The sequence below is a fragment of the Ovis canadensis genome, chromosome 2 (genome assembly GCF_042477335.2).
Source record: "Ovis canadensis isolate MfBH-ARS-UI-01 breed Bighorn chromosome 2, ARS-UI_OviCan_v2, whole genome shotgun sequence".
Classification (NCBI taxonomy): Eukaryota; Metazoa; Chordata; class Mammalia; order Artiodactyla; family Bovidae; genus Ovis; species Ovis canadensis.
In genome coordinates this window covers 137,126,563-137,154,235 of record NC_091246.1, presented here as the reverse complement: position 1 = coordinate 137,154,235, position 27,673 = coordinate 137,126,563, and the positions used below count along the sequence as shown (strand labels likewise).

General features: G+C 40.3%; 1 protein-coding gene and 1 pseudogene across 9 annotated transcripts in view; both read left to right on the top strand.

The window, feature by feature from the left end:
• Positions 1–27,673, top strand: part of OSBPL6 (oxysterol binding protein like 6) — a 221,953-nt gene that overhangs the window by 159,976 nt on the left and 34,304 nt on the right. For 8 of the 9 annotated variants that reach the window (XM_069577092.1, XM_069577091.1, XM_069577095.1 and 5 more), the window contains 7 exons: positions 1,441–1,563; positions 4,206–4,259; positions 5,313–5,426; positions 5,544–5,714; positions 8,599–8,731; positions 14,502–14,605; positions 25,464–25,629. In XM_069577092.1, coding sequence (XP_069433193.1) covers positions 1,441–1,563; positions 4,206–4,259; positions 5,313–5,426; positions 5,544–5,714; positions 8,599–8,731; positions 14,502–14,605; positions 25,464–25,629 — 865 coding nt within the window. Of the gene's footprint in view, positions 1–1,440; positions 1,564–4,205; positions 4,260–5,312; positions 5,427–5,543; positions 5,715–8,598; positions 8,732–14,501; positions 14,606–15,165; positions 15,259–19,558; positions 19,634–25,463; positions 25,630–27,673 lie in introns of all 9 variants that reach the window. The other variant, XM_069577100.1, reaches the window with a different exon arrangement.
• LOC138434920 (small nucleolar RNA SNORA79) lies at positions 25,893–26,025 on the top strand (annotated as a pseudogene).

Genomic DNA, 27,673 nt, shown 5'->3' with positions numbered 1-27,673 from the left:
TCCGTGGCTGATGTCAGGAACTGACTATGGCCCCTTGGCCCCTGGGGCCTGCCAGAGCCTCACAGTCCTGCAGCAGACTCTGGACAGCCACCACCCAGACCCTGGGCTGGTAAGTCCATCTGCCCCAAGATAGTACCCCTTGCCGTTCCTGCTGAAGCCTCTGTGCTATAGTCTAAAGAAGATTGCTGACAGGACACCCCTCAGAAGTCAGCTTCCTGAGTCAGTTTGGGTTAGTTCGTTCTGCAGACAGGCCCGCCCTGATCCTTGAAGCTGCATCCAGCTTTCTGGAGCTGAGGTGCTGAAGCAGGTTGCGCTGAGAGATTTTGCTTCCCTGCTCCCTGGGCAGGATTGCAGCAGTCATGCATGCCATGTGACCTCATTGTTCTTGCCTCTACTTCTGCTTGAGTGGGCCCCAAGCCTGAGGTCTAGAACACGAGTATTTGCCAGGTCAGCAGTTACCATAGAGCTGCCTGGGCCCTTGGAAATTACCTGGTCTGGGGATTTTAAAACCCAGGATGTGGCTACAGAGCAGCTGTCCAACATGGAAGCAGACCCAAGGGGAACTGTGGCAGGCTGAAGACAGGCTGCCATCCCCCAGGGCAGGACCACTGTTGCCAGATCTTAGGCTTCCACAAACACTAGAAATCTGGAGTTTTAAAGTCTGAAATCCTCTGATTTTTAAATATTGACAATTCATTTTGAAAGCTTTTCTTAAAAACAATATAAATGAACAAAACATCTCTTATGGAAGAGGAAACCGTGATTAAGTCTGTTTTTACCAGAGGAGGGTGATAATGTGCACTCAAGAAGCTCAGATTTTTGGCCATACAGTTGGGTGTTCTTTCCACGGGCTCCCAAAGGTATGTGTTTCTCACAATGTATGTCTTCAAAAGCATGGACTTCTTGGTGGGTATTTGGCCAGCGGGGCATTTTATGCTCACTCAGAAATGTCAGCAGCCTCCCCAAGGGGAAACAGATGCTCACAGCGCTGCTCTTCAGCCTAACAGGTTGTGGGCCACTTAGGCTGGTGCAGCCTTTTTGTTTCTACAGAAAGCCAGGCCCACATGCTAATTGAACGCGTTTCGTCAAAATGATCTTATTTTAAAACTTTAATGTGCCTCTATCCCCAGAGATGAACTGCCTGGAAGAGTGCATTTTAAATACTGTGAATGCAGGCAATCAAAACCATTCTACCCCAGACTTCACCTCTGTCCAGCTCATTTCTGATGGCCTGCATTCCTCTAGGTATACCCAGGAACTCGCTCTCACTTCAGTTATAAGTGCACAGCTGTGTGTGATGTTACAGAACGCTCCAGAATGATATTCATACTTCTGATGGGTTGAGTGTTGTTTCAAAAGCAACTTCTACCTAGGAATTTGCTTTAAGTGTGTCATCAAACACTGAGAAATAGGTGATTTGTTTTTCTTCTTTTCTCTTAGGAAGCTGACAGCTGGGAAATTATAGAAGGACTGAAAATAGGCCAAACCAATGTCCAGAGACCAGACAAACATGAAGGTTTTATGCTAAAGAAGAGAAAATGGCCTTTAAAAGGCTGGCACAAGGTAACATTTTCATCACATTCATCTTCATATCATCTTCATAATTAGAGAGGCTCTTACTTGGTGTCATTAAGTGGTTATACAGCCTTATTTTAACCATACAGGCTGCAGCCTGTTGTATCTATTTAAGTCAGAGTTCTATAATGTCTGTAAGCAGAGAAAAAAATATTTTACATGTTTAAAATCCAGTTTAGACATATTGTTGTGTACTCTGCTTTTTAAACTTAAATTAGGATAAATATGTTCTTATTAAATATTCTTCTAAACCTGTGCTGCTTCAAATGCATGCATGTATTTTATCAGATGGATTTATGCTATATATCCCACCACTGCTGAACCAGTTTCCTATTGCTATGTGTGAACATGTGTCTGATTTTTTACTGTATGATGTTGTGATGAAGATTCTTACACATGAATTTCCATTTACGTTCTTGGAGTAAATTCCTAGAATTATTGTTCACCAGTGCAAACTAAAGATGGAAAATCACTTGTCTTGGAAGTTTGTCTACTTCCCTTTAATATATATGGTGTATTTCTCTCTCCCCAACTCCACACAATTTTTCCATCTTCCAGTTTTAATTATGAAGAAAATATTTTGCACTGTATTGTTGCAATGACCTGAGTAGCAAGAATTCTGGACACTTAGGAGAAGCAAGCTGTCCTCTGTTTTCAAGATAAGCCTTTGGATAGACCACCAGGATCTATCTGGAATCTGGAAGGACAGGTTCATTACTTGCCACATCTGCTGATGGATTTCATCTCAAGGCAGATGGATCTGTGGGTGCAAATGGAGTGGTGGTTGCTGCCCATTGGTTCATAAATGGAGGTTATGGATTATAACATCCTTATGGAAATGGATTTCTTGCAAATTAAGGGAAGGACCTAAAAATTAACAGATGGGAAGTGTTGCCTCAATTCCCCATCTCTGAGGATGGAATAAAAGCAAGTCAAAGAGTCTTCTTCTCTCCCACTTGTCAGAAACCTTGGCAGTCTCCTCAAACCCATAATATTATTTCAGTACCAGGAATCTCTCTTCACCCTTGATCTCTCTTGGATTTTGGTCAACTGGCCTTACACCTTCCTGGAAGCACCTTTGCCTTTCATTCTGACCTTCCCACTTTGCAGTTTCTCAAATCAATGGCCTTGCTTATCTTCTCCCCATGACCATTCTATAGGTTATCTCTGCTAGAATTCTTTGATAGATAGAAATGGAAAAATAGAAGAAAGGGGGTCAAAGAAACACATTTATCTGAATTGCTAACTTTAATTTAGCACTCTTAGTCCATGTTTCAGCAAACTTGGCTGTGGTTCAGAAGCAGCTCTCTCTGGATCTTCCCTTAGAACATTTTGCTACATGAGCAGAAGTAGGTCCTCCCTTGCATCTCCTTTGCTCCTGGTCTGTGATCCTGTATTTTTTCCAGCATCAGTCCATTTGATTGCCCAAGTCATAGGCAATCAAAAAATCAAGTATTTTTCAGCTGTAGAGATTCTTTCTTCTGGTGCTTACTTTTTGCCCCCTAGAACTGAAACAAAGGGGTTACAGTGGCCTTCTGTGAGTTCTGTATAGGGTGTCCCGAGGCCCAACTGCCTGTCACCTCAGCAGCCTAGAGTTCCTAAGTCACATAAAAACTTCCCAGCTGAGTAATTTACCAGCCACAGTAATTTACCTGCATCTGTGGAGACTAGAGGACCCTGGACCCATTATGTAACTGGGTCATGGGAGCTGTTGGTTCCCCTATCAATTGTCCATGGAAAGGAAATCAACCACAAAGAGCTCCTGAGATTTGTGGATCAAAAATAGCTAGATTCATTTGGACTGGACCAGGAGTATCTTGGAAGAGACAGAAACCACTCCAAATATATATATTTATTCCCCCTTAATAGAGTGTAGAAATAATTTTTAATATGCTTTACTAATAGTGAAATGGAAGTATTTTTCTAAGTGCAGATGCAAGCATATTGGTAAGGCTACTCTTTAAACTTTCCAGATAATTCATTATTCATAGCTCCAGTCCACTGGCTTCTATTTACAGACATGGGTATTTTCAGAATTATCGGTGGTAGCTAGGGAAAGTCAAGAATTGACCTCCAAGGTGGAAAAGTAAACAAGTAGCCAAGTTCCTCACGGAATCACTGTGACCTAAGTCAGTTTATTCTCATTTCTTACTTTGAAAAACACCCCCGTGTAGTTCACTCAGAAAGTCCTAGATGTAGGCCCTGGAGTTCCTGCTGCTACCCCCACACCCCCATTAAGAAACACTGTGGTGATGGGGGAGATCCATGTGGTCCACTGGTTAGAATTCAGCACTTTCAGTGCTGTGGTCCAAGTTCAGTCCCTGGTCAGGGAACTGAGATCCCATAAGCTGTGCAGTACAGCTGAAAAGAAAAGAAAAACTGTGGTGAAAGAGTTCATCCCCATTGGATTATGTGTAAAAGAACCCTACTAGGTAAATGGTATGGAACGTAAGCTCAGATTTCCTTACCATTCCATGTGACTGGCTGTGGCCAGGTGCACTAAATTCAAATACATGGAAATGGTCAAACGTATTGATTACTAAGTATCAAGCAATATTAGACCCACGCTTGTGAATGTTTTATGTAATTCAAAATACTGATAGTAACTGGGGACTGTTTGGTTCTTGCAGCGTTTTTTTGTCCTGGATAATGGAATGTTAAAGTATTCAAAGGCACCACTTGATGTAAGTAGACAAAAAGATTGGTTTCGAATTCTGCTTGAAATGAGTCAACACCGCAGTGTACAAGTGTTGTGCCATAATTACCAGTTCTGTGTGTTTCTGTGCCTGTAAGACAGCAACCTACCAAACTTTCATGTTGCATGGAAGGTGTGTTTTATGCTTATGTTCAAGCTAGCATAAAATCTCAACTGCTGCATGAAAATTTAACTATTGTAATGTATGCTGTTAAAAACAGAAGCTTAAACCTAAAAGTCACCAACTAACAAAAATCACCCTTTCTGTCTTAGAAAACTCAAACAGACTTTTTTCCCTGCATTTCTCAATAAACTATGCTTTGTGTGCTTTTTCTGAGATTTAGCATGCGTTCTTACTGATGTTTTTTTAAGACTTATCTGTGGACTTCATTTCTGTTTCATACATTCCTTTATCTTGAGCATCCCCGCTCTAAAATTATTCCAAATTACTTTTCTTTAATATCAGAAGTTATTGTTTGCATGCAAAACTGGAAAACGCTCTCCTTCTTATCATTGTGTGTGGGAGAAATAACAGAGGGCTCAGATTTCAGTTCTGACCCTAGCTCCTTCATGAGTCAGCTGTGTGTCCTTGGTTAGATGAGGGCAGCCAGAAGATGAGCTGCCTGCTCTGTGCACTCAGTCCCAACTGCCCATTTCCACCCTGCAGCTGTCTGCTAGCTGATTACTTGGGTATATTTGGGGTTGTAGGTCAAAGATGGACCATAGTTATTTTAGGAACCAGAAAAAGTATCTCTTAGGATATAAACTGTGTAATCTAGAGTTACAAAGAATTGACATTATAGTTATGCCAAAACAAGAATGAGATGAATAGTCTTACTTATTGAAATTGGCCTGAAGTCACTGCAACTTCAGCTGTCCTCAAATTAAGGACCTTCAGAAACTTAGCCATTTCCTCTCTGTTCAGGAGGTGTGATCTTCCATCTCCTGTAGATAAATGAGAGTTTACATTAAGCTCACTTCAGTACAGAAACACATCAGATCACATATCCTTCCAGCCTTTTAACCAGTCTTTTGATTTCAGATCCAAAAAGGGAAGGTCCATGGAAGCATCGATGTGGGACTCTCTGTCATGTCAATTAAAAAGAAAGCTCGGAGAATAGACCTTGACACAGAAGAACACATCTATCATTTGAAGGTAAAGATGGCTTCTGAGGTTTCTCTGCCAATATCTGGGGAAATCCTTTGCCTAGACTAGTGGTTAGGCAGGAGACTGGCTTCACCATTACCTGTTCCTCTTTTTCAATTGTTGTAGGTGAAATCCCAGGACTGGTTTGATGCATGGGTCTCCAAACTGCGCCATCATCGATTGTATCGGCAGAATGAAATTGTGAGATCACCACGAGATGCCAGTTTTCACATTTTTCCTTCAACCTCCACAGCTGAATCCTCACCAGCTGCTAATGTTTCAGTTGTGGATGGAAAGGTATGACTTCGTTATAAAAAAGTCAGCCCGGAAATTGCTTGGAAGATTATGCAGACATATTTACTGAGTCTCATTTGACAAACCAGGAAGACAAGGTTGGCTTTGTACACTAACTCTCAGAAGACAATAGTGCCATTTAGCATCAAAGTTAATTACAAGTATAGAATAGATTAGATGGGAATGTGGATCACCAAGAGAATTAACAGTTACTTTTCCTATGAATGGACTACATCTTAATTTTCAATGGCTTTATAAGCATATTAGAGAGTAGAGTGAACATTTGGTTAATCAATACCTAGAAATCAATGTCTTCCTGGGTGGTAATAAGAAGACCACAATGTTTTCAGAAAGAAACTTGCTTTTTTGCCTTGAGCTGGAATACATACATGACCACGAGAGAGACCGGTGAATTTCCCCATGATAAGGCAAGTGGGCTAGAGATTGCGACAGTAACTTAAGTAGTGGCCTATTTGAGACTAGGCACTGTGTTAAGCATGGGACATTCATTCATCTCTACTCTTTAATATAGCCAAAGCTCAGAGACAGCTAAGAATTTTTCCAGAAGACATTATCAGCTGAGTCTTCATCTCAGCTCCATCTGAATCTTCATCTTTGTTTCCAAAATCAGTGTCTTTTCCATTGTACCAGATTAAGGGAGGCTGAAGCTATTCTTTGGGCTGTTTTTTTCTGTGCTGAAACACTAGAGCTGTTGCCTGTTAAAAACCAAGGTTAGGTCAATGGGACAGGGAGAGAGCTGTTTTTGCCTTTGCTGCAATAATTAGGTTTTCTGAACCATAGCCACATTGCACTACCCAGGATTCTTCCAGTTTCTTACTTGACACCTGATATTGAAAACAGGGACATCTGTGAACAACTGGCTGCCACAGGGAACTGAGTTCAAGTGTGTTTCAGTGAAGGTTCTGCTTTTCTCTGTTTTCCTACATAGGGGTGTATGGACTAATATATATCCAAGTTTCCTTACCAAGCATTGAAAAACCTCATGGGGTAACTGGAAGACTCATCAAATCAGATTAAATTAAATATAGCTGTATTTAGCTATTGCTGTTTTGATGGAAATTACTTAAGTCATTTTTGTTAAATCCTGTTAATTATATTTGGTTGACCCAAAAATAAGGTTTTTCCATAACATCCTACAGAAACACCCAAAAGAACTTTTTGACTAACCCAGTATTTCACAAGGCTCTCAAACATATTTCATTCTGGAATATCTCTCTTCTAGAAACAGGGTGTTGGATTAAACCTGATCCTAACTGCTTCTGAAATGTTAAGGAAATGAATCAGTTGTTGTTTAGTCACTAAGTCATGTCCAACTCTTTTGTGACCCCATGGACTATATAGCCTGCCAGGCTCCTCTGTCTGTGGGATTTTTCAGGCAAGAATACTGGCGTGGGTTGCCATTTCCTTCTCCAGGGGACTAATGAATCAGTAAATCGGGGTTATTAGGGAACAGGGCACTTACTGAGTAACACACACAAGATGTTCAAAATAGTCCCCAAGATTCTCTGGGCCTCCTGTGTTCTCATCACAAAATGGAATGAATCCCAGAGTTAGTCCAAATTAAACAAGAAATGTATTCTAGATGGATATTAAATATATATACATATTTAATCATTTGGTTCTCCCAGCTTCTGCCTGTGTCTTTGGCACAGAGTGTTGATAAAAGATGTATTATTTTCATCTCTTGTGTTATGTATTAAATAACTTGGGAGAACTGAAACCAAATCCTCCCCATTGTTTGCCTTGGAATAAGAAAGGGCTTCAGCTCTGGTTTTCATAGATGTATTGCTCTCATTACAGACAACATACCTCTAAGATCTAACTCGGTGAAAGATTTCCATTACATTTATCAAAATGCAATAAAGAGTGAAAAGAGCTTTTTATCACTTTGCTTGCATTCTAGGCATCAAATGATGAGGTTCCAGAATGGTAATTGCTTTGTGGCTCTGTGCGGGTAATAAATAAGTCTGGATTTGCTAAGCATGCGCATCCGTCACTTCATAATGATTTACAAGAGACACAATCAGTTGTAATTGAATGTTAAAGTCAAGTATGGAGTTTTAAAGTTGTTTCAGCTTTAGGGGAATACGTTTCTGCTTTTTTCTTGGAGTGTTTCTCACACTCACATTAGTATCTACATACTTCATACAACTTTATTTCACATAAAATCTCTTTAATAGAAAAAAGTCTGTGAGCTATAGATAATAATAACTTGCCAAGGCTGCCTCTTTTTTTGCCATGCTGTGTGGCTTATAGAATCTTACTTTGCTGACCAGGGATATAACCCGGGCTCCCGTCAGTGAAAGCGCCAAGTCCTCACCACTGGAGTGCCAGGGGATTCCCAAGACTGCCATTTTATACGTTACAGTTTTCAGTATGCAGTGTCGTACTGAATATGCAGTTTTCAATATTTTGATCGAAAGGATGCTCGCTGGTACATAATGTATTTAAGAATCACAAGTGGCTGATAACACCATGAGTTAGTCATAAGGGTACAGAAAGCTTTCAGAAAGTAAAGGCCTTCATTCGTGAGTTGAGGACTGCAAGAAGGACACTATCAACCATAACTTAGTGGGTAATTAAAAACCATTGAAAATTTGAGTTGGCAGGCCCTTGCAAGTATAATATTCTTAAGCATTGTCTGCTTCATTGTACGGTGGAGACGGCAGCTTAACGAGTGTTGTTATCACCTATGAATTTTTACTCCCCTGAGCTTCTACCACATTTAGCCAAGAGGCTTCTTCCATATTTTGAGCTTGCCCTTTTTCCCCCCTTTTTAATGTAGTTTTGAGGATGCTAGTGTTCTTTTTAGTCACTTACATGTACTGTTCCTGCCTAACCCTACACATTTTGCTGTTCACTGTAGGTGCAGCCAAACAGCTTTCCATGGCAGTCCCCTCTGCCCTGTAGCAGCAGCCTCCCTGCAACCTGCACGACCGGCCAGAGCAAGGTGGCGGCCTGGCTGCAGGACTCGGAAGAGATGGACAGGTGTGCAGAAGGTCAGTTCATGCCTGGTGTGGGCTCTCAGCGTGAGCCAACAGGACAGACACAAAAGGGGCAAGTTGTATGGGTCCTGCACCTTTCGGGTTTCTTACCTGTCCATTCTCCTGCACCCTCAGAACTACTGAATCTGGTTTCGCCCTTACGCTGACTCCTACCCACTTCAACCCTCTCAGCCCCTTTCCTTAGCAGTTTCCTCTGGCTTCCTTAGCCTCCCACATGCTGCACCCTGGGGGTGATCACCCAGCTGAGTGCTGCCTCGGGAGCACCCTCCACCCTCTCTCCTGAGAGTCCACTAGGTCACTTAAACGGCTGCCTTCTCTGCTGTTCTGTCTGGCCCGCAGAACAGTGTGTGTTCCCCAACTACCGGCAATAAACAGCCATGTTATACTGCATCTTTAGCCAGCATTACCTGGTCGTGGTGTCCCACTCTGGATCAGTTATTGAATACTCTGAACTAGTACACAGTTCCTTCATTATACCATCTCTCAGTCTCTTGACCTGCAGAAGCTTTTTCCTTCCATGTCATGAACCTGAGCATGTTGGTTCAAACTGGATCCACAGACCATTTCCAGTCTGTGAGACGGCTTTCATTTGACATTCAAAAATGAAAAGAAAAAAAATAATAATAACAGGTATTTAATAAACCTAAATTGATTTCATTTTTAAATTATTGTTAGCTGATATTGGACCTCTTTTTTAATATTAAATTTTTTCCTTTATAAAGTTATGGTGAAAGGAGATGTTATATTATTTTATGACCTCACTTAGAAAAATTGAAATTTGGTGATCTATGTTCATGCCTTGACCAAAACAAATTTTTTTTTTGCTCTCCACACGTGTGAACTCAAAGTCTGCGGTATTTTTATTAGTTCTCTCCACATCCCAAGCTCGGTATTTATGTGAAAAATATGACTTTGAGGGGGATGTTATATTCATTAAGTGTGTCAAGCTAACATTCCATTGAAAGGGTTTTACTTGATTGTATACACAAAACACACAAATATTACTTTGCCTTTATAAACTTCAGGTTGGGGAAGAAGCTGAGCTCACTGTCCTGCATACTGAAGACTCGCTCGCCTCTGCCGCTGTGCCAGACAGTCAGCCTCTCCTCTACTTTCTGCCTCCTTGTTCGTGCTTGTGGCGTTCAACCTGGCCACCAATGTTGTTGAAAAGATGGAGATTGTTCACTGGGACCAAAGTGCATTCATGTGACCAAAATAAATAGACATTGGCCTTGATGCCAAGAAGCCCCTGACTGGTGGGGGCTGTCTCTGTCTCCCTGTGTGCTTCTTAATAGTCTGTGGCCCATTCCTGTGCCCTTTTGCCAGCCTTGGGGGTGACCCTCCTTTCTCCCCATCCTGACCTCTCCACCTGTGTCCTCGTCCTGCCATTCTCTTCTTCAAGATTTAGCAGAGGAATGATCTCTTCTCTTGGGAACAACCTAAGTCTTTCCCACCTTCCTTGTTCCTGCCTGTAGACTCCAGCTTCTCTCCCCTAAGTTGACTTGGCCTTTATGACTCTATGGCAAAAGCGTTCTTGGCAACAAGAGGCCGTCTGATTTCTGCTGTGTTCTCAAGCCTCATCCTGTGACCCCCCTGCAAGACCTTGTCTAATGGGCCTCCACTTTCAGGTCCTGTGAAGTTTCCCCTTTTTCTCCAGCTGTTCCCCCTTTATTTCACTGGGATTCTACTCTGGCCAGCCTTGGTTGTAGGGATGGTCAAGATTGAGTATTCTGCTTTTAGCTTCAGTAATAATAAGCAGAGTTTATTGAGTGCTTATGGGCGTCGGGCACAGAGTTAAGTACTTTACATATGTGGTCTCTTATACGTTTTCACGATAGTACCAAGCAGGAATTATGAGCCATATTTTTCTAAATAGGAAGACCACAGCTCAGAGAGGTTGAGTAACTTGTCCATGTTACACAGCAAGTACTTGGCAGAGCTGCAGGGCTAACCCAGATCACTTTGATCCCAATGACTGTGCTCAGTGCTATGGAAACAACAGGCATGCTTCTAACCGCAGTCTCTATTATGATGAGGATGAGAATGAGGATGATAAGATGGTCGTGGTCGTGGTGGCAGTGGATAGGATGGGTCACGTCTTGTGCAGCAGGCGCTGTTCTAGGTGTTTTATATGCCTTGACTCATTTAATCCTCTCAATGCCACTTTACAGGTGAGAAAACGTAGGCTCAGAGAAGTCAGGTCACTTTAACCCAGCCAGTGACGGTGGAGCTGGGATTCAGACTCAGGGTCTGACTCCGGAGCATATGCTCTTAATCACTATACCCTATTTCCCTCAAACAGGCGGAACACTCTGTGTCTCATACCTCTGTACGCAGCCTGTGCTGCATTCCCAGCCGCTTCCCGCACTGTTGACCCTTTCTGTTGATGCGCTTGGTCACGCTCTCTTCTCAGCCTGTCAAAAACCAATTCTGTCTCCTCTGTGGAAACAGCCCCAGCTCCTGGATTCCCCTGTGTTTGTCGGTGCTGCCGTCATAACCACTCCTGAAACCTCTGTCATCTCTGCCCCACCCAGCCTGTTCATCCCGTGGAGGCTGAGGTCATTATTCCTTTGAAACCTACCCGCCCCGCCACCCCGACCTCTCGCCCTCATCTGCCTTCCTCTGGAATTCCATTTCTGCCAACCAACTCATGTTCTCTCTTTGCTCACCGGCCTCTGACTGGTACCCGCACCCTCAGTCTTGCTCTGGGGCTCCATCGCTCTCAGAGGCTCCTGGGGAACTGCTGCTCTTGGATGTGTTCACAGATGGTGCCAGCACTTAGCAGGCATCATTCCATTGCCCTTGGCTATGAGATATATGTATTACTGCTGCCCCCACTTTGCCGATGAGGAAAGTGAAATGCGTGGAAGTTAAGGCATCTTCCCAGTTATGCACTGCCCTGATGGAGAGGCTGGGGCTCCAGCCAACCCACATTTACTAATCCCAAAGCCAAATCTTTGTTCACTACATAAAATATGTAGTCCCTCAAGACCTCTGTTTCTTAAAATAACTTTTGCAAAAATCTCTTCGAGTGGTTTTCTGTGGACTCTTGGGCCGTAGTCCAAGCTACTTAGCCCAGCATTTAACACCAACTTTCAGGTTTCTAGCCCTGCCTCCCCTTTCAACCTTGCCTTCCATAGGCCGAACTGAACTTGCTATCTCCAGAGTCCTTGCATGTTCCTGCCTCCATGCGTTTGCACAGGCTGTTCTCAACCTGCTGTGACTGCTCTGCCCTTCTCCATCTTCCTATTTTTCTGAATCCTCTATCAATCCTCCAGACCCACAAAAGTTTCCACTGTCTTATCTACTCTGACGACCTCAAACCACAGTAACTATCCCTTTCTTGAACTACCACAGCACTTTTTTTTTGGTCTATTCTGATCGTTTTATAGAGTCCCATCATTGAGGTTGGTTGCAGCTCAGAAGTTCATCATGTAACATCTTCTTGAACCCATAACATAGCACATTTATAGTTCCAGTACTTAAAGAGGCTAGCTATTCATAGGTCTGGATGTCTGTCAGTCCAGATCTCAAGTATGTAAGGGAGTTTCTTAGCTCCTGGAAAGCAATTTTTCTCACAGATGCAAAATGTTAAATTAGTATTTTATGTGTCTTCCTTGTGTACCAGTATATCCATCACTAAAATGGATACATAACAGTTTAAGGTACAGATTATTTATTGCATATATTTTCTTTAAACCAGAATGTAAATTCCATAAATCTTACTTTATCGCTGTATTCACTATACTTAGAACTGTGCTGGTTGCATAGTGTCTTTGTAACCAGTTGTACAGAAATGAAATAGTAAAGGGATAACTTCGGATGTGCTCTGAGTGCGTAGTCATCAGTTGTGTCCGACTGTTTGCAACCCTTTGGATTGTGGTCCACAAGGTTCCTCTTTGTGTGGGATTTTCCAGCAAGAATACTGACCCAGGAATCAAACCCATGTCTCCTGTGTCTCCTGCATTGCAGGCAGATTCTTTACCCACTGAGCCATCGGGGAACCTTAATTAATCATTGCACAATTGGATAACATGGTTTTTTTTTTTAATTTAACTTTTTATTTTACATTGGAGTATAGTCGACTTACAATGTTATCTTCGTTTTAGCAAGGCAATTCAGTTATACATATACATATATTCACTCTTTCAGATTCTTTTCCCATATAGGTTATTACAGAATATTGGATAGAGTTCTTTTTAGGACAAAGTAGAGATGATGAGAAAATAAGTAAACTGCTATATCCTTAAGTTTTCAAATTTTTACTATTATAAACTATCTCAACAGTCCTTTCTTGGCATAATTTTTCCTTTTTCCAAGATTCTAAAAATAGATTTAATCTTGATTTAATGAAATTCTAGAGATTTTTTTTAAAGGTATTTTTATTATCTTGGGTAAATTTTTATAATCCTCATGTATAATCAGATATCTAGGCAAGGAGTAAAATTCTGCCAAGGATTTCATTTCTTCCATATTTTAAATGATAGAAGTGTCAAGAAATGGTGAGGCTTGTTCCAAGTTAAGGCTCTAGGAGAATGATTAAACATAGTGCAATTAATATGCCTTAAACAACAGTTTTTGGTTTTCATAGAATTTTCAATGAAAGTTGCTACTTTCATTAAGAAGGTAAGAGAGTAAATATTAACTGTTACCACTAAACAGGTAAGAAAACTACAGCTGAGAAATATAAAGTAAATCAATGTTTCCCAACCTTAGTTTTGAATCCTTTTGCCTTTGATCAAATCCATTCACTGAGTTCTCTTTCCATTCTGTTAGAAAGGGCTTTAAGCCCCAGTTTTAGATCTCTATACTACCTACATATACCATTTGTATAGAATAATCACAGTTATTAAGGAGAATGAGTGTAAATTTAGCAAATAGAATCTTAATGGACAGGTAGTGTCAGGTTATGTCCCTGTCAGCATGCTTATAATGCAGTTCTAAGGCAAGTTAAAATGAGGTCTCTTTTCACCATCTTCTTTCTCCTCTTCCCGCCAGCCCCTTCGTTCTTTCTTTGTACTGCTTTTCTCTCTCATCCCTTTTATCTTTTGTATTTCCTGCCTATCCAGCCCACTTGCTTTATTCTCTTCGTGGGGGAAATGGGAGGAGTGTAATGGTGCTGCCTTCCCTGAAATGAGGAGAGAGTGATGGAAGGGTCCTGGCCTCCTCGGTACTCTCTTCTGCCACCTCCGTTAGGTCATTTTCTCTCTTGAGGAATTTAAAGGCCACTGATGGCCAAGAGTTCCCTGGAAGAGCCACAGGGAGTAGCTCACCGAGACTCCAGCCTAGGGCAGATGCTGCTGAGAGATGGCGCCTGGGCGGGGCCTGGCCCCTAGTGTATTGCTGCTGCCCTGCTCTCTGGAGGGTGTGCAGGGGTTCTGAGTCCTATACATGAAGACCTTTACAGCAGGTAGACAGGTTCCTAACAGCAAAACTGGATGACCACTGAAGTTCCCTGGAGCGTGCTTCTGATGTGACAAAGGCCATCTCAGAAGAATCTCCCAATGTCACTGAGATTTTAATAGCTTTCTACGCTAATTGTTCATCTGTAAGAGTGGGTTTTGAACTCATCCAATAAATAATCAGTGGTTTGATGGTTCTAAACCAGAGAAGGGTCTGTTTTCTTTCATCTGCCAGTATCATCGTCCTGTAAACATAGATCTACCTGATCATATTTGCCATAATTTGGATACACTGCGTTTTATTATCATCACCACCACTTCCTGCCCAGTTGTAACATGTTTTTATTTCTGATCTGTTTTAGACCTTGCACACTGCCAGTCAAACCTTGTGGAACTTAGCAAACTCCTGCAAAATTTGGAAATACTTCAGAGAACTCAGTCAGCACCTAACTTTACTGACATGCAGGTAAACATATAGCTGCTGTCAAAGGAACTTAAAATATTCACTCAGAATTTTTACTGAATTGTTATATGAATATATAAGGCAATATTTAAAGGGAAATAACTATAATACAGATTAGTTTATATTCTGGAGTTATTCTTAATAACTTTTTGAATCTTGGTGTCATTGTGTTAAGATGTCTTTTTTAAAATGTTGTACATTTAAATACAAGCTAACTAGAAGTGAATATCTGAATTATTCTCCCACATTTATGTTGCATTAGAAATGATAATTATGAAGGTATAATTTGGGTACTGTAAGAATTTGTGCTATCTTTCCAAGTAGCAGAAAAACACCAAAGATCTCTAATCCTATTTTCATTTTGTATAGCAGAAAAATATGTTTTGTTTTTGTCTGCTTTTAATGCCCTTTATGCATCAGATGCACCTTTATCTCCTGGCTGGTTTGCTTTAGGTATCTAACAATGATTCTTTACTAACTTGCTATGCTCTCTTTGTCTGTGTCTGTATTATCTGTGTTAACTTAATAATGCTTTGTTGCTTTTAACTATTTATGCAATGTAGGCTAACTGTGTAGATATTTCAAAGAAAGACAAGCGGGTCACAAGACGATGGAGAACAAAAAGTGTCAGCAAAGATACAAAAATACAACTGCAGGTACAGACCTTACTTTTCCTTCATTCATATTTATAGATATTTTAAAAAATATTAGTATTTATATATCAGTTCTTAGAAGTTTAAAAGTTCAAAGCAACTGGTAACTGCTTTAAAGCTAGTGCTTTTCAGACTGAGTTATATTATCTAAAATAGTGAGAAATATATTCTTATTGTGGCATAAGTAAAAAGAATTTAAAAGAAAGCTTAAAATTAGGTAATACAGCTGTCAAGTGGCATTTTCATTCTCAATTATGGCCTTTGAACCATTAAAACATTTTAACAAAAAATCACCTTAAAAATCTAGACTAAAAATCAAATGGGTTGTAATGAACATTTATATATACTAAATCTTAAAGGAGCCTTTTATGTGTTAGTGTTGTCCAATCTTATATCTATTAATTAATACATGAGATGAAGACTGCAATAGGTTAGAAATGAACAAACTTGGGTTCTAGTCTAATCACTGTGATTTCCTGGAAGTATAATCTCATTTATTTCTGTTAAATTGTCTGGGCCTCCATTAACTTCTGGGTAAAGTGATAGAGTTGCATTAATGATCTCTGAATTACCTTTCAACTCTAAAATTCTGTGATTCTACAAAAATAGATATTATTGGCCATCAACAGGCACTTTTAAAATTTGAACTAACGTCTTCATGGTTCATAATAAACTTACTTGAAATTCATTTAAAATAAGTTATATGAATAGTTGAAAATTTTTAACATAAGATCCTCTTATGTCATTGCATTGCAATGTACAAAATATGGTAAATGCCTACAACCTCTCATGTCAAAATTCATGTTACTTTCAGATCCTTAAGCTTGAAATTTTACCACTCCAGTCCTAACTATATATTAATATTATGAAGGAAAAAAAAAATATTATGAAGGACTCTTGCCCTGCACAATCAGAATTAGACTCCTTATTTTGCTTTTCATTATGCTGTAAATCAATCTGTAACACAAAGAAAGGCTGCTTTTTAGAATATTTCAGTGTCTTTTAAATAAGAACAATAATTCTTCCTTAATTCTGATTTTACTGATAACATTCTTTGTGTTTTAATTCTAAACGTGTAAATAACCAATTCTTCGTTACTTTGCTTACTAATCTGATTAATTTGAAAATAGATTTTTGCAAGCAATAAATATCTTGTTTTTTTTTTTTAGTTAGAATGTCCACATTGTGTGAACACAATTTTTTGTGGTCTTTTGTTCAGTATGTTTTTCTGTTTTTTCTCCCTTCTATTCAGAAAATTAATACTATAGAGACAAATGTGTCAAGTGACTTCACAAGGAAATTGCCTAAAATTGCTTTTGGGAGTACCATATTTTTGAGCAAGTGATTGTCTAGTTTTGTGTGTGTATTTTTGAAACATAGTATCTATGGTTATCATAGGCAAGGAAAGAGAACCTTAATTGTAAATAGAATAACTGGACAGGGCCAGCATCATAGGAACATGCACAGTTGTGGGTAGATACCATTTCAATCTTGTTTTCTATAAGATAGCCCATTGAACATATTGCCATTCACAGCTATGGTCTGGAGTAGGTTGGTTCTGTCACTGAGTCTTTTTTCCTGAAGGAAACAGAATGCCATTCTGAATAACCCTCCCATTCACAGGCTGTGCTTTTCAATGTGTGGAGAGTTTGATGAAGGTTTTTCTTTTTTTTTCATCATCAAAAGAAGTTGTTCAAAAAGAGGAAAATATTCTTCTTTCATATTTATATCACATGTTGGGGTTGACTGTTTGTTCTTAAAGTTTCATTTATACTCTTTTGCCTTGTTCCTGTTTTGCCAAAGAGTGGGAAAATGGCCCTTGTGAGTCTAGTTCAGTTATCTGGGGAGAACTGAAATCATTTCATCCCCATACTCAAAGAAAGTGTTAAACTTTCAAAAGTAGGAAATTTAGTTCCAACTCCAGTGGAAAGAAATAGACAAAGGGGTGGTGGTAAGCTGTTAATCGTTTCCAGAAAAACCTCACTCCCACTTGAATTGGTAAAACGAAAGATCGTAGGGTGAATGCTACAGAATTTGGCACAACCCCTAGACTTTTTCTGCTCGCTCACACCAGCGACCTTCCAAGACCCCTTAGAATGCTCATTCTCTATCACTGCAAAGTTACCAGAAGTTTCTTCACCATCATACCTTACTGGGGAACCATAAGAATCAGCCAGTGATGACAATGACTGATATGCATGTCAGTACTCATCAGGTTTTTACCTATAGAAAGGCATAGCATTTATTTTTACTGTGATGGATTAAATATACCCACCACTTTCTCCCACCCTAATATGCATATTTCCTCCTCCTGTTTTAAATGTTTCTTGACCATTAGAACTGCATCTCATGGTTCCAAGTATTTGTTTTGAGCTCATAATTGTCTCACTACTTGGATCACTTTCTCTGAATGAGAGGCTTTTCATAGTAAATGGCTCATTTTTCGTCCTGTCTGTCATTTGGAATGTTTAGTCCACCAACCATTTATGGAGGAAATCTAAACTGTCTTGTGGCGGTGGTGGCAGTGGTTATTGTTATTTCTGTTGTTACAGATCTTGTTTTATGGAACTTTTGCATTCTGTAGTTGTAATTTTTGAGATAATTATAAAATAGATCATTTTAAAAATTGACCTCAAAAAAGTAAAAAATGAAGAGCATGTTAAACTAGATGTTTGACTGTTTATTCTTACATAAGTACACTATTGATTTGAATGTGAATGTTAAAATTTGGACCACATTTCTACATGAAGCTACTGGGAAGCTAGCTCAAGAATCCATTGAGTAATTCATTGGAGGCAATAGGTGTCCTAGAAGTCTCTGTGGAATTACCCGTAAGGAAAAATATTCCCTGTGTCCCAAAGTTTAAATTTCTGATTCTAATAAAAATCTTGGTATCATCATTATGCAGTAAAACAGTTTGGTTGTGTTTTAAATGAATGGAGGATGGCAAGAAGAGCATGATTTTATAAGGGTTGCTGGAGAAGAGATTACTACTAGATTTCCCATGTTGCTAATAGCATGAATTAAATACTAGGTCCCTAGATAGTGGAGAGAATGAGGTATGGGGTAGCAGATAAATGATCTGTTGTCATTCATTCATCCTGGATCTCACAGATGCTCAAATTACACTGAAGAGTAAAACTACATTCTTTCTCATTTTTTTTTAACCACAGTAGGCATAAAGAGATTTTGTACAGAAAATGTTTTGTCTGACACAGATTGTTTGTGTGTTTGTGTTTAATAATCATATACATATATGTACACAAAGGATTTGTGAAGATGGAAGAGAAATATGAATGTAATTTGGAAAATTTGAAGAGAATTAAGAATTTAAAATATTTTTCTATTGTCCAAAAAGACTAACACAGCCATGCTGGTTGTGTTGTTTTTTTTTTTTTTCCTCAGTCTGACTGTTATGTGACTCTGAAAACATTTCAGCGAATTGGAACTGAAATTAATTTTCACAGCCTTGAAGAGTCAGGGTCTGTCAAATGCAGGCACAGTTGAGTTGATTAGAAGGAAATATTATTATCCCTTAATCCTGTCCACCAAAAAGAGAAGAAAGAAAAGCTCTAAGAGTCTTCTACTGGCCCATCACTAAATGAAACATATACCTTTAGGTTTTCATAGTTGATTTTTATAGGTGTTATCTCAACACACTGAGGACATTGTGGTTTACCTTCCTATTCTATGGGGACTGGCTTCCTCCTTGGAAAATTCTTCAATCAGAAAATCCCAACACCATACTTAATACTGAATCCCTCCCTTTATAGGAGGAGAGAAAGTGGGGAGTTGAATATTCCTGGTATCCTTCCCCTTACTTTCACCTCCCAGCAAGAAACAAAAAACTCTTCCTGGCCAACAGAAGGCTTTCATTACAACCTGTTTGTTTTAGCCTTTGCATATTATTTATTTAGTCACCTTCCCCTGAACTTATTTTTTCCTTTGCTTCCATTTACTGAATGCCTTTTGGCTTCATATAACATGGCATTGCATGAATAAAACAAAAGGTAAATTGATTTTACCTTGAAATTGTAAGCTCTTCATCGCTTCATAACTTTCCATCTCCTTTTGGAGTAGGGGTAGTCAGCAGATAGATAAGTGTTTGGGTGGTCTGCTGTGCTAAACTTCTCTCATGGCGTGACTGCTCCTTCAGGCTCTTTTCAATGCTAAGATTTAGCAAAAGTCAACTGCAGTTAAAAAATCTCCCTCTCCTTTGTCTGATTATCTTTCATCCTCCCATACCCCCCCCCTCCCCCGTCCCGTGTTTTCTCCTCCCTCCTCTCCTCTCATTCACTGTCAGGAAGGGCCATCTGCGAAGGGCCAGTTCAGCACAACTCGGCGCCGGCAGAGGCTAGCAGCAGCAGTGGCTACAACAGTGAGTGGATTTCCACCTCCAGTGGATGTTTAAAGAGAATGAGAAACTGTGTGCTAGCTATTCACCCCCATGCGCTAATGGCGCCCCTGGCGGGGATGGCGTCCAGCACGGCCCTCCTGGGTTGGCGGAGCTCACACATGTTCCCTGACTGTCTGCCTGGTGGGCGTCTCACGCACACAGGTGTTTGGGTTTGCAACGGAAAACTAGCATGTAATCCAGATCTCTGCTTCTACTCTCAGTGTTAGAAACAGTTTAAATTCAAGGATGTATGTGGGATTGTCTTACATGGTGTGGGTTTTTGGGGGGTTGGTTTTTGTTTGGTTTGTTTTTTTGCCATCCTGATCTTAGAACTTTTGCTAACTGATTTCGGTTTTTCTAAGAAAAGTCAATTACTACAGACATAAGTTGTGCTTTTTTGGTCGCAGTGTGACTGTTTGAAAAGGATGTGAGAATAAAGAAATGAGAGGGGACAAAAAGGTGAATTTTGATGCTATCTCTCAATGGCTACTTACACTTATCGAAGGAAAATTGTTTTCTAGAAAGAATATTGAGCTGAAAATCAGAAAATATAGTGTGGAAAGGAGAAAACCACAAAATTAAATTGTGTTTAATTCACATCTAGATGTTGGTTTTTTTTTTTAAGAGAAAATAGTATGGATATTAGGCAGATAGAGGAAGTATTGAGATAGATAAGGCAGATAATCAAAACTTGCTTAGAGTAGTGAACTATCCACATGGAATATGAAATAGAATATGTAAACACAAGAACCATATGCTGGATAAAAATACATCTTTATATTTGCTTAATCATAATCATAATTACCTATCAACTTTATAAATACAGAGTTCTGAGTTCATAGCAAACATTAGTTTTTTGGCTATTATATAATATTTCCTGGATTATAGTCTTGCTCTTGCTGCTGGTGTATTTTCAGACTAATGTTGCTGAAAAATATGAAAAGATTTTGGTTGCATTCTAGGAGAATGGATATTGGTGTATGGATTGTTGGTTTTATGCTTCATAGCTAGTGACTGACTCTTGATTTATATCTGGGTACTTAGTTGGATTGTTTGAGAGACAGAAATGATTTTGATTATAAAATGAACTAGTGACTTGAAATTTATTAGAGAAGTGACTGAAACTCACAGTTCTGTGAATATTTGAACAAAGAAATATTTTAAATTGATTTCATAGTGGCTGTCTTACACATGTATTCAAAAAAGATGAATAAAGTATCTAATACTGACATGATAGCAAATTCTGACAATAAATACATGTAAAATCAATTTTAAAATTCTTAAATGTAACCTTTCATTTACAAAATTCAGAAATCCAAATGATTATTAGAGAACAATATCTCAGTATGGAAAGGAAAAGTCAGTCAATACAAGGTCAGAAAATACAAATGTTTCCTTAAATAATATATTTCTAAGATGGCATGCAGGAAGTGATTATATGTCTACTATGTTCATTTTTTAATTGTAGATAAATATATAATGAATATAATAAAACTGAAATTAGAACCTATTTGAATAGAATAGGTTCATATTTTTTTAATTTGGAAGTGCAAGAGAAAAAGGGTTTGAAAGATGGAAGAATTAATGCTCACCTTCCCCCCAGAGTAACTGTGACCACAGAGATTAAGAATAACTTAAAGCAACTAATGAGCAATGCTGGCACGTTTAGTCATATATTCAGGAATAAATAGAGAGAATGGGTACTCTTAAACCCTCTAGGATCTGTACTTTTAATTCCATACCAGAGCAGAACAACATCTAGCAGGATCTAACAAAATCATTTCTGCCTCCTCGGCCTCCTCACCCACATCTCAGTGACCTGTCACTGGCTACTCAGCCCTCCTATGCCTTTGACTGCAGTGGTTCCCCTTAACTCCCTGTCATTGCTCCTCCCAAAACTAAAATTCAGTTCAGTTCAGTCACTCAGTCATACCCAACTCTTTGCGACCCCCTGAATTGCAGCACTCCTGGCCTCCCTGTCCATCACCAACTCCCGGAGTCCACCCAAACTCATGTACATTGAGTCGGTGATGCCATCCAGCCATCTCAGCCTCTGTCGTCTCCTTCTCCTCCTGCCCCCAATCCCTCCCAGCATCAGGGTCTTTTCCAATGAGTCAACCCTTCGCATGAGGTCGCCAAAGTATTGGAGTTTCAGCATCAGCATCAGTCCTTCCAATGAACACCCAGGACTGTTCTTCTTTAGGATGGACTAGTCGGATCTCCTTGCAGTCCAAGGGACTCGCAAGAGTCTTCTACAGCACCACAGTTCAAAAGCATCAATTCTTCGGCACTCAGCTTTCTTCACAGTCCAACTCTCACATCCATACATGACCACTGGAAAAACCATAGCCTTGACTAGACAGACCTTTGTTGGCAAAGTAATGTCTCTGCTTTTCAATATGCCGTCTAGGTTGGTCATAACTTTCCTTCCAAGGAGTAAGCGTCTTTTAATTTCATGGCTGCAATCACCATCTGCAGTGATTTTGGAGCCCTAAAAAATAAAGTCTGACACTGTTTCCCCATGTATTTCCCATGAGGTGATGGGACCAGATGCCATGATCTTCGTTTTCTGAATGTTGAGCTTTAGGCCAACCTTTTCACTCTCCTCTTTCACTTTCATCAAGAGTCTTTTTAGTTCCTCTTCACTTTCTGCCATAAAGGTGGTGTCATCTGCATATCTGAGGTTATTGATATTTCTCCCGGCAATCTTGATTCCAGCTTGTGCTTCTTCCAGTCCAGCGTTTCTCATGATGTACTCTGCATAGAAGTTAAATAAGCAGGGTGACAATATACAACCTTGATGTACTCCTTTTCCTATTTGGAACCAGTCTGTTGTTCCATGTCCAGTTCCCAGTTGTAACTGTTGCTTCCTGACCTGCATACTGGTTTCTCAAGAGGCAGGTCAGGTGGTCTGGTATTCCCATCTCTTTCAGAATTTCTACAGTTTATTGTGATCCACATAGTCAAAGGCTTTGGCGTAGTCAATAAAGCAGAAATAGAAAGTTCCAGAAAAATTTCTTGGATACTTTTATCAATTACTTTTTTGATATTCCAGCGGATGTTGGCAATTTGATCTCTGGTTCCTCTGCCTTTTCTAAAACCAACTTGAACATCTGGAAGTTAGCCCACATGTTTTCAGTCTATCCTATCCTGCTCAGTGCTTTTTATCTGGAATTCTCCCAGGAGGCTCCAGTCACTTGTTCTCCTTGCCCAACTCAGATGTGTTAGGGCAGCTGAGATTGCTCCCAAAGATAAGTACACCCAAGATGTTTCTGAGATTTGTTCTTGCTGATTCTTAGCATGCATGTCCGTGATGGCCCGCTTACGCCATCGGTGAGACCCATCAGAATAGGGGGATGGAAGAGAAACACCAGCGCCTCCCCATGCACTTGGTGCTCCGCACAGGCAGCGCTGTGCACGTGATGCAGAGTGACTGCAGCAGAAGACCTTTCGCTTGGGCTCTGTGAGTTGTGTATTCTCAGTGTCTTCCTTATGCCTGTTGTTATGTGTTTTCTTTCTCACCCTTGTTTGCCATGTTTTTCTTCTCAGCGTCTGACTGAACTTTTAATAGAGAGACCTGTATCTTAGGACCAAGTCTGGGTCCTCACTGGACTCCCTAGGCCTCCGCTGCGCCCGGGCCTCCCATCACCACCTCTCCGTCAGCCTCCCTACCCACTCAAGGGAGGAGACCACTCTCCTACACAGTGTTAGTCCCTAGAGTGTTAGGGTTCCTGAGTGCAGATAAAACCCTTTTACATGATCCTCAACACATTTCATTTTTCCGCCATCAAACACCTACATTTCTTTTTCTCAAATGCTCTCCTGGTTCCTTGTATCCTGAATCCACATCCTTAAATCTGCAAACTCCTTGGTCTGTCTGTTACCTCAAGTCACAGTCTCTGCCCCTGACCTCCTCATCACCAGCACTTCCATGGACTCTCTCTGTCCCTCCTAGAGGGCCTTGGGCTGTCTGCTCTTTCTGTTAATAGATTTAACATCGCCACAGTTATGGTCAGCAGTTTTCTTTATCTATCTTCAAACATTCTTCTGCATAAATCATCCCATTCCCTTATAGATGTCCTAGAAAACCTCAAGCGTTATTGTCACAAAGTTGCCGGGATAGGATTCTAGCAAATTATTGAACCCAAGGACTCCATTTTCTCAAATGGGTTATCTGCACTTTGGTATCTGTTCTCTGGACGAGTCAGAAATTAAGTTCCTAATGAGATAAACAAGTTGTTGACATCTCCCGTGCAGTGTAGCCAAGACCCCCATGGAGGATGAGAGTTACTCTGATGTCTCCAGATAACAAATGCTTCAGATATCCTATATTACCATGCTTAAGTTAGCTGAATCTGGGAAAAAGCTTCATTCCCTCTTTCTTTCCTGGGAAGCCTGAATATCTTTTGAGATAAATAACTCCTTGCCAGGACCAAGCTGCAGCCTAAGGACCCTCTTAAGCCTCAACTGCCATCACCCAGACCCACAAACTGCAGCTCAGGTTAGATTTTTCGGGGTCTCTCCCTCCCCTCCATCCTCTATGTCTTTTGTGCAGATGCTTCCTTGCTCCCTCTCGCCCCTTCACCTCCCTTTTTCTAACATGAGATTTAAAGCTAAGTCAAAAAATGAGGAAAGGAAGCGGTTCTAGCATACCTATACATCAGACAAAATATTGGTTCCTTCCTCCTACAGCGTATTTTCTGTTAGATAGAGGATGTGAATTAGCTTTTAATTTATACAAAATTCAGCTTGTGGAGGCATCTAAGTCTGGTTCTTGAAGGTAATTGAATGCATATCTGTGTAGTAAGAATTAGGGGAGTTTACTGGTGATCTGATTTATAAAAGGAATTGGCATTCTCATTCTCCAAGAATGGTTGGCTGACAGCATTGATCAGGTAGAAGCTTCTAGAAAGAGAGAGAAGGAGTATTTTGCCTCCACCCATCAGAAGCCTAGTCCAAATCCAAGGGCAAGGAAACTTCTAGCCATTTGGCAAAATCTCAATGGACATGAGTTTGAGTGAACTTTGGAAGTTGGTGATGGACAGGGAGGCCTGGCGTGCTGTGATTCCTGGGGTTGCAAAGAGTCGGACACGACTGAGCGACTGAACTGAACTGAGCTGAACTGATAGTATTATGACTCTATTTTACTTAATGCTTTTTGGCCAGTTCATAAGCCACGTTCATGTATGTAACAGAGTTGTATGTCATATACAAAGTAACTATAGTAATTTATATAATATTTCATTTACAGGTGTATTTTGATAAGTCAATTTCAAATTTAATTGCAGATCTCTTTAGGCCATTATTATATGTAGTATTAAACTTATGTGTTATCTGATGACAATGGAGCAAGTGAATCTTTCTGTATATGCACCTCTTGAATTTTTACCTGTTCAGTGAATTCTTGCTCCAGGCTCAGAAAGAAGTCAGCATAAAAAGCCCTCTGACTTGAATACCCAGACTCTGTGAGAGAAGGTCAGCTGCATCACAGATCAGATGGCTTTCTGCCAGTATTGTTTCAGTGGGTTCAGAGCTGAAGCCTGTCTGGGATTATGCCTTTTCTTCCTGTCGCTTCGTCATCGTCTCTCCCTGTGACAGTGAGCAGCCAGTGATCAGTAGCAGTACTACATCAACTTCGGGAAACTGAGATTCCTTCCCACCCGAACCACCTGCAGAAGAGATGAGTACTGTCTCCAAGTGTGTCATCAGAGAGGGATCTATTATGTTGGAGAATAGGATGCGTCTTTTCTGTGTAAGAGATTGCAGGACAGTGTGCTGCTGCTCTTTAATCATTTGTGTCCTCCCTTTTCAGGTTCCTTTCAGTGCCACCATGTCCCCAGTTCGCTTGCATTCCTCCAACCCCAACCTTTGTGCAGATATTGAATTTCAGACCCCTCCTAGCCACCTCACAGACCCTCTGGAAAGTTCAACGGATTATACAAAGCTTCAAGAAGAATTTTGTCTGATTGCGCAGAAAGGTAACAATAAATGTAATGTGCCCTTTATAGTGGCTCTCTTCCTTGATGGGAAGTTGCCATTCATTCTCTTACCCTTGTCTAGGTGGTCATGGTGGCAAGGTCAAAAGGTTCATATACTGATTGCAGTTCTGTAGATAAAACGCAGTGGGATATGATGACTGCCTCCTGGGAAAAACGCACATCATAGGGTTTCAGTTTTGACTGAGGAAAGAAAGTATTATTGAGGGTGAGAAAAGGCAGAGAGACTAAAAGGGTATTATCTTTGATGATGTTCCTCCTGTTGCCTTCAAGCCCAGCATTAGGCTTTTAGGTCATCATAAATTAAAATTTGCTTTTTCTTCACTCAGGGTAATGGGCTTATCTACTGATTCTCTGAATTTGCAAAGTCAAACACTTAGGGAGAAAAATAAGATATTATGCTAGGCAGACGAACCCACAGTACTATTCAGCATCTGTTTTTTTATCATGTCATACATACTTGTGAGTTAGCAGATTCTGTTTGAAACCTTTTTTTAAAATTAAATGGCACTCACTGATTTTACTTTACAGTTTGTGGGTAAGGAATCAAGAGGGCTCAGCTAAGCAGTTCCTCTGTCCTCCCTCCGTGGTATTCAGCTGGAAGCCTGGCTGAATGGCTCAAGGGGGCTTCACTGGCACTTTGGTTGGACAGCTGGGAGGCTGCGCACAACTCTGTCCCTCTCCTGTCCCCTTCCACGGCAGCTCAGGGCTCCAAGTGGAGTGGATTGCAACGGAAGTGGCCAACTCTGGGTCTGAAGCATTGTCCCTTCACTGCTAGTCCAGATTAGAGGGGAGTGGACATCCAGCCCACCTTGGAGTCTCTTTTTTGCTGTTAAATGTTCAGTCAGTCATGTTACAGAAGCTCAACTGCTGTCATCAGGCACAGAGAGCAGGAGAGTGGAGAGCAGGTGGATTGGACCGTCCTGACCGTGTTCACCAGGAAGAGCCACAGCTCCTAAATTAATTCCCTCCCCTTAATGCTAAAGTATCTAAATTTCAGCCACTGAAATTCATTTTTTACCTTATAATTGTGCCTTCCTAGTCATTGTCTTTTGAAATTGTAATCTTTAGGAGAAAGACATGGTGTTGTTTTCAGTCACTAACACCTTATGATGAATTTTTCACATTTATTTCCTCTGGGGCTTCTGGCAATAGGTTATAAAATATTCTTGAAAATGTGTGCTAAGTGGAACATCTCAAGTACCACCCCCCATAATATTCAAATGCCTAGTGACTTTGGAAAAGAAGAGGTGCACACTGAGGGTATTTCTGAGAAAGCCGAAGGCAACAAAGGTGCATATTCGCAAACCATCAGCAAAGATGTGCTGCCAGAGATTTCTTTCATTCCACCATCCTGAAGTAACTGAAGTAAAGCTTCTCCCCCCACCCACCCTTTTTCTCTACAGATTTTTCAGTTGAGACTCTGTAAGGCCAACTCTCTTTCACCTGTTTACTCCTTGTACATTTTTATTACGTCTTAGCCGAATGCTAATCATGTCATTAGACTAGAGCAATGCTAAATTATTTATGTAACAGCGTAGATTTATGATCAGGAAGCCAGTAACTTTTGCTTTTAGTGCAAGATTGTAGGAACAGGTGAAATAAGGCAACAAATGTGTGAATTAAATATAGCGCAGCTTCTAAAGGAAGAGGAATAAATTTGAAGGTACCCCCAGGAAAGCTTTGTGTATTTGGTTGCACTCCTGAGGCTTTTAGGTAATCCAGGTTTCAACAGACTTGTAAAGCCTTTGTTGAAACAGCATATTTTCTTTTCAGCTGTGCTTGGAAAAAAGGTGGCTTTTATATGACTATTGAGTGAACTCTTTAGGAGAAATTATGGATTTTGAAATGAATGAGAATCCACTTTTAGAGCTGCTAGTTGGGTTAATGTATTTCAGCTATCGAGTTATTACCTTAAAATTGATGACAACTAGAATGTAGCACATAAATCAATGAATTGTACCTTCTTTATGATCCCATTATTTTTACCATTTAATTCTGGTCACTATTTTCTGCTACATTTTTT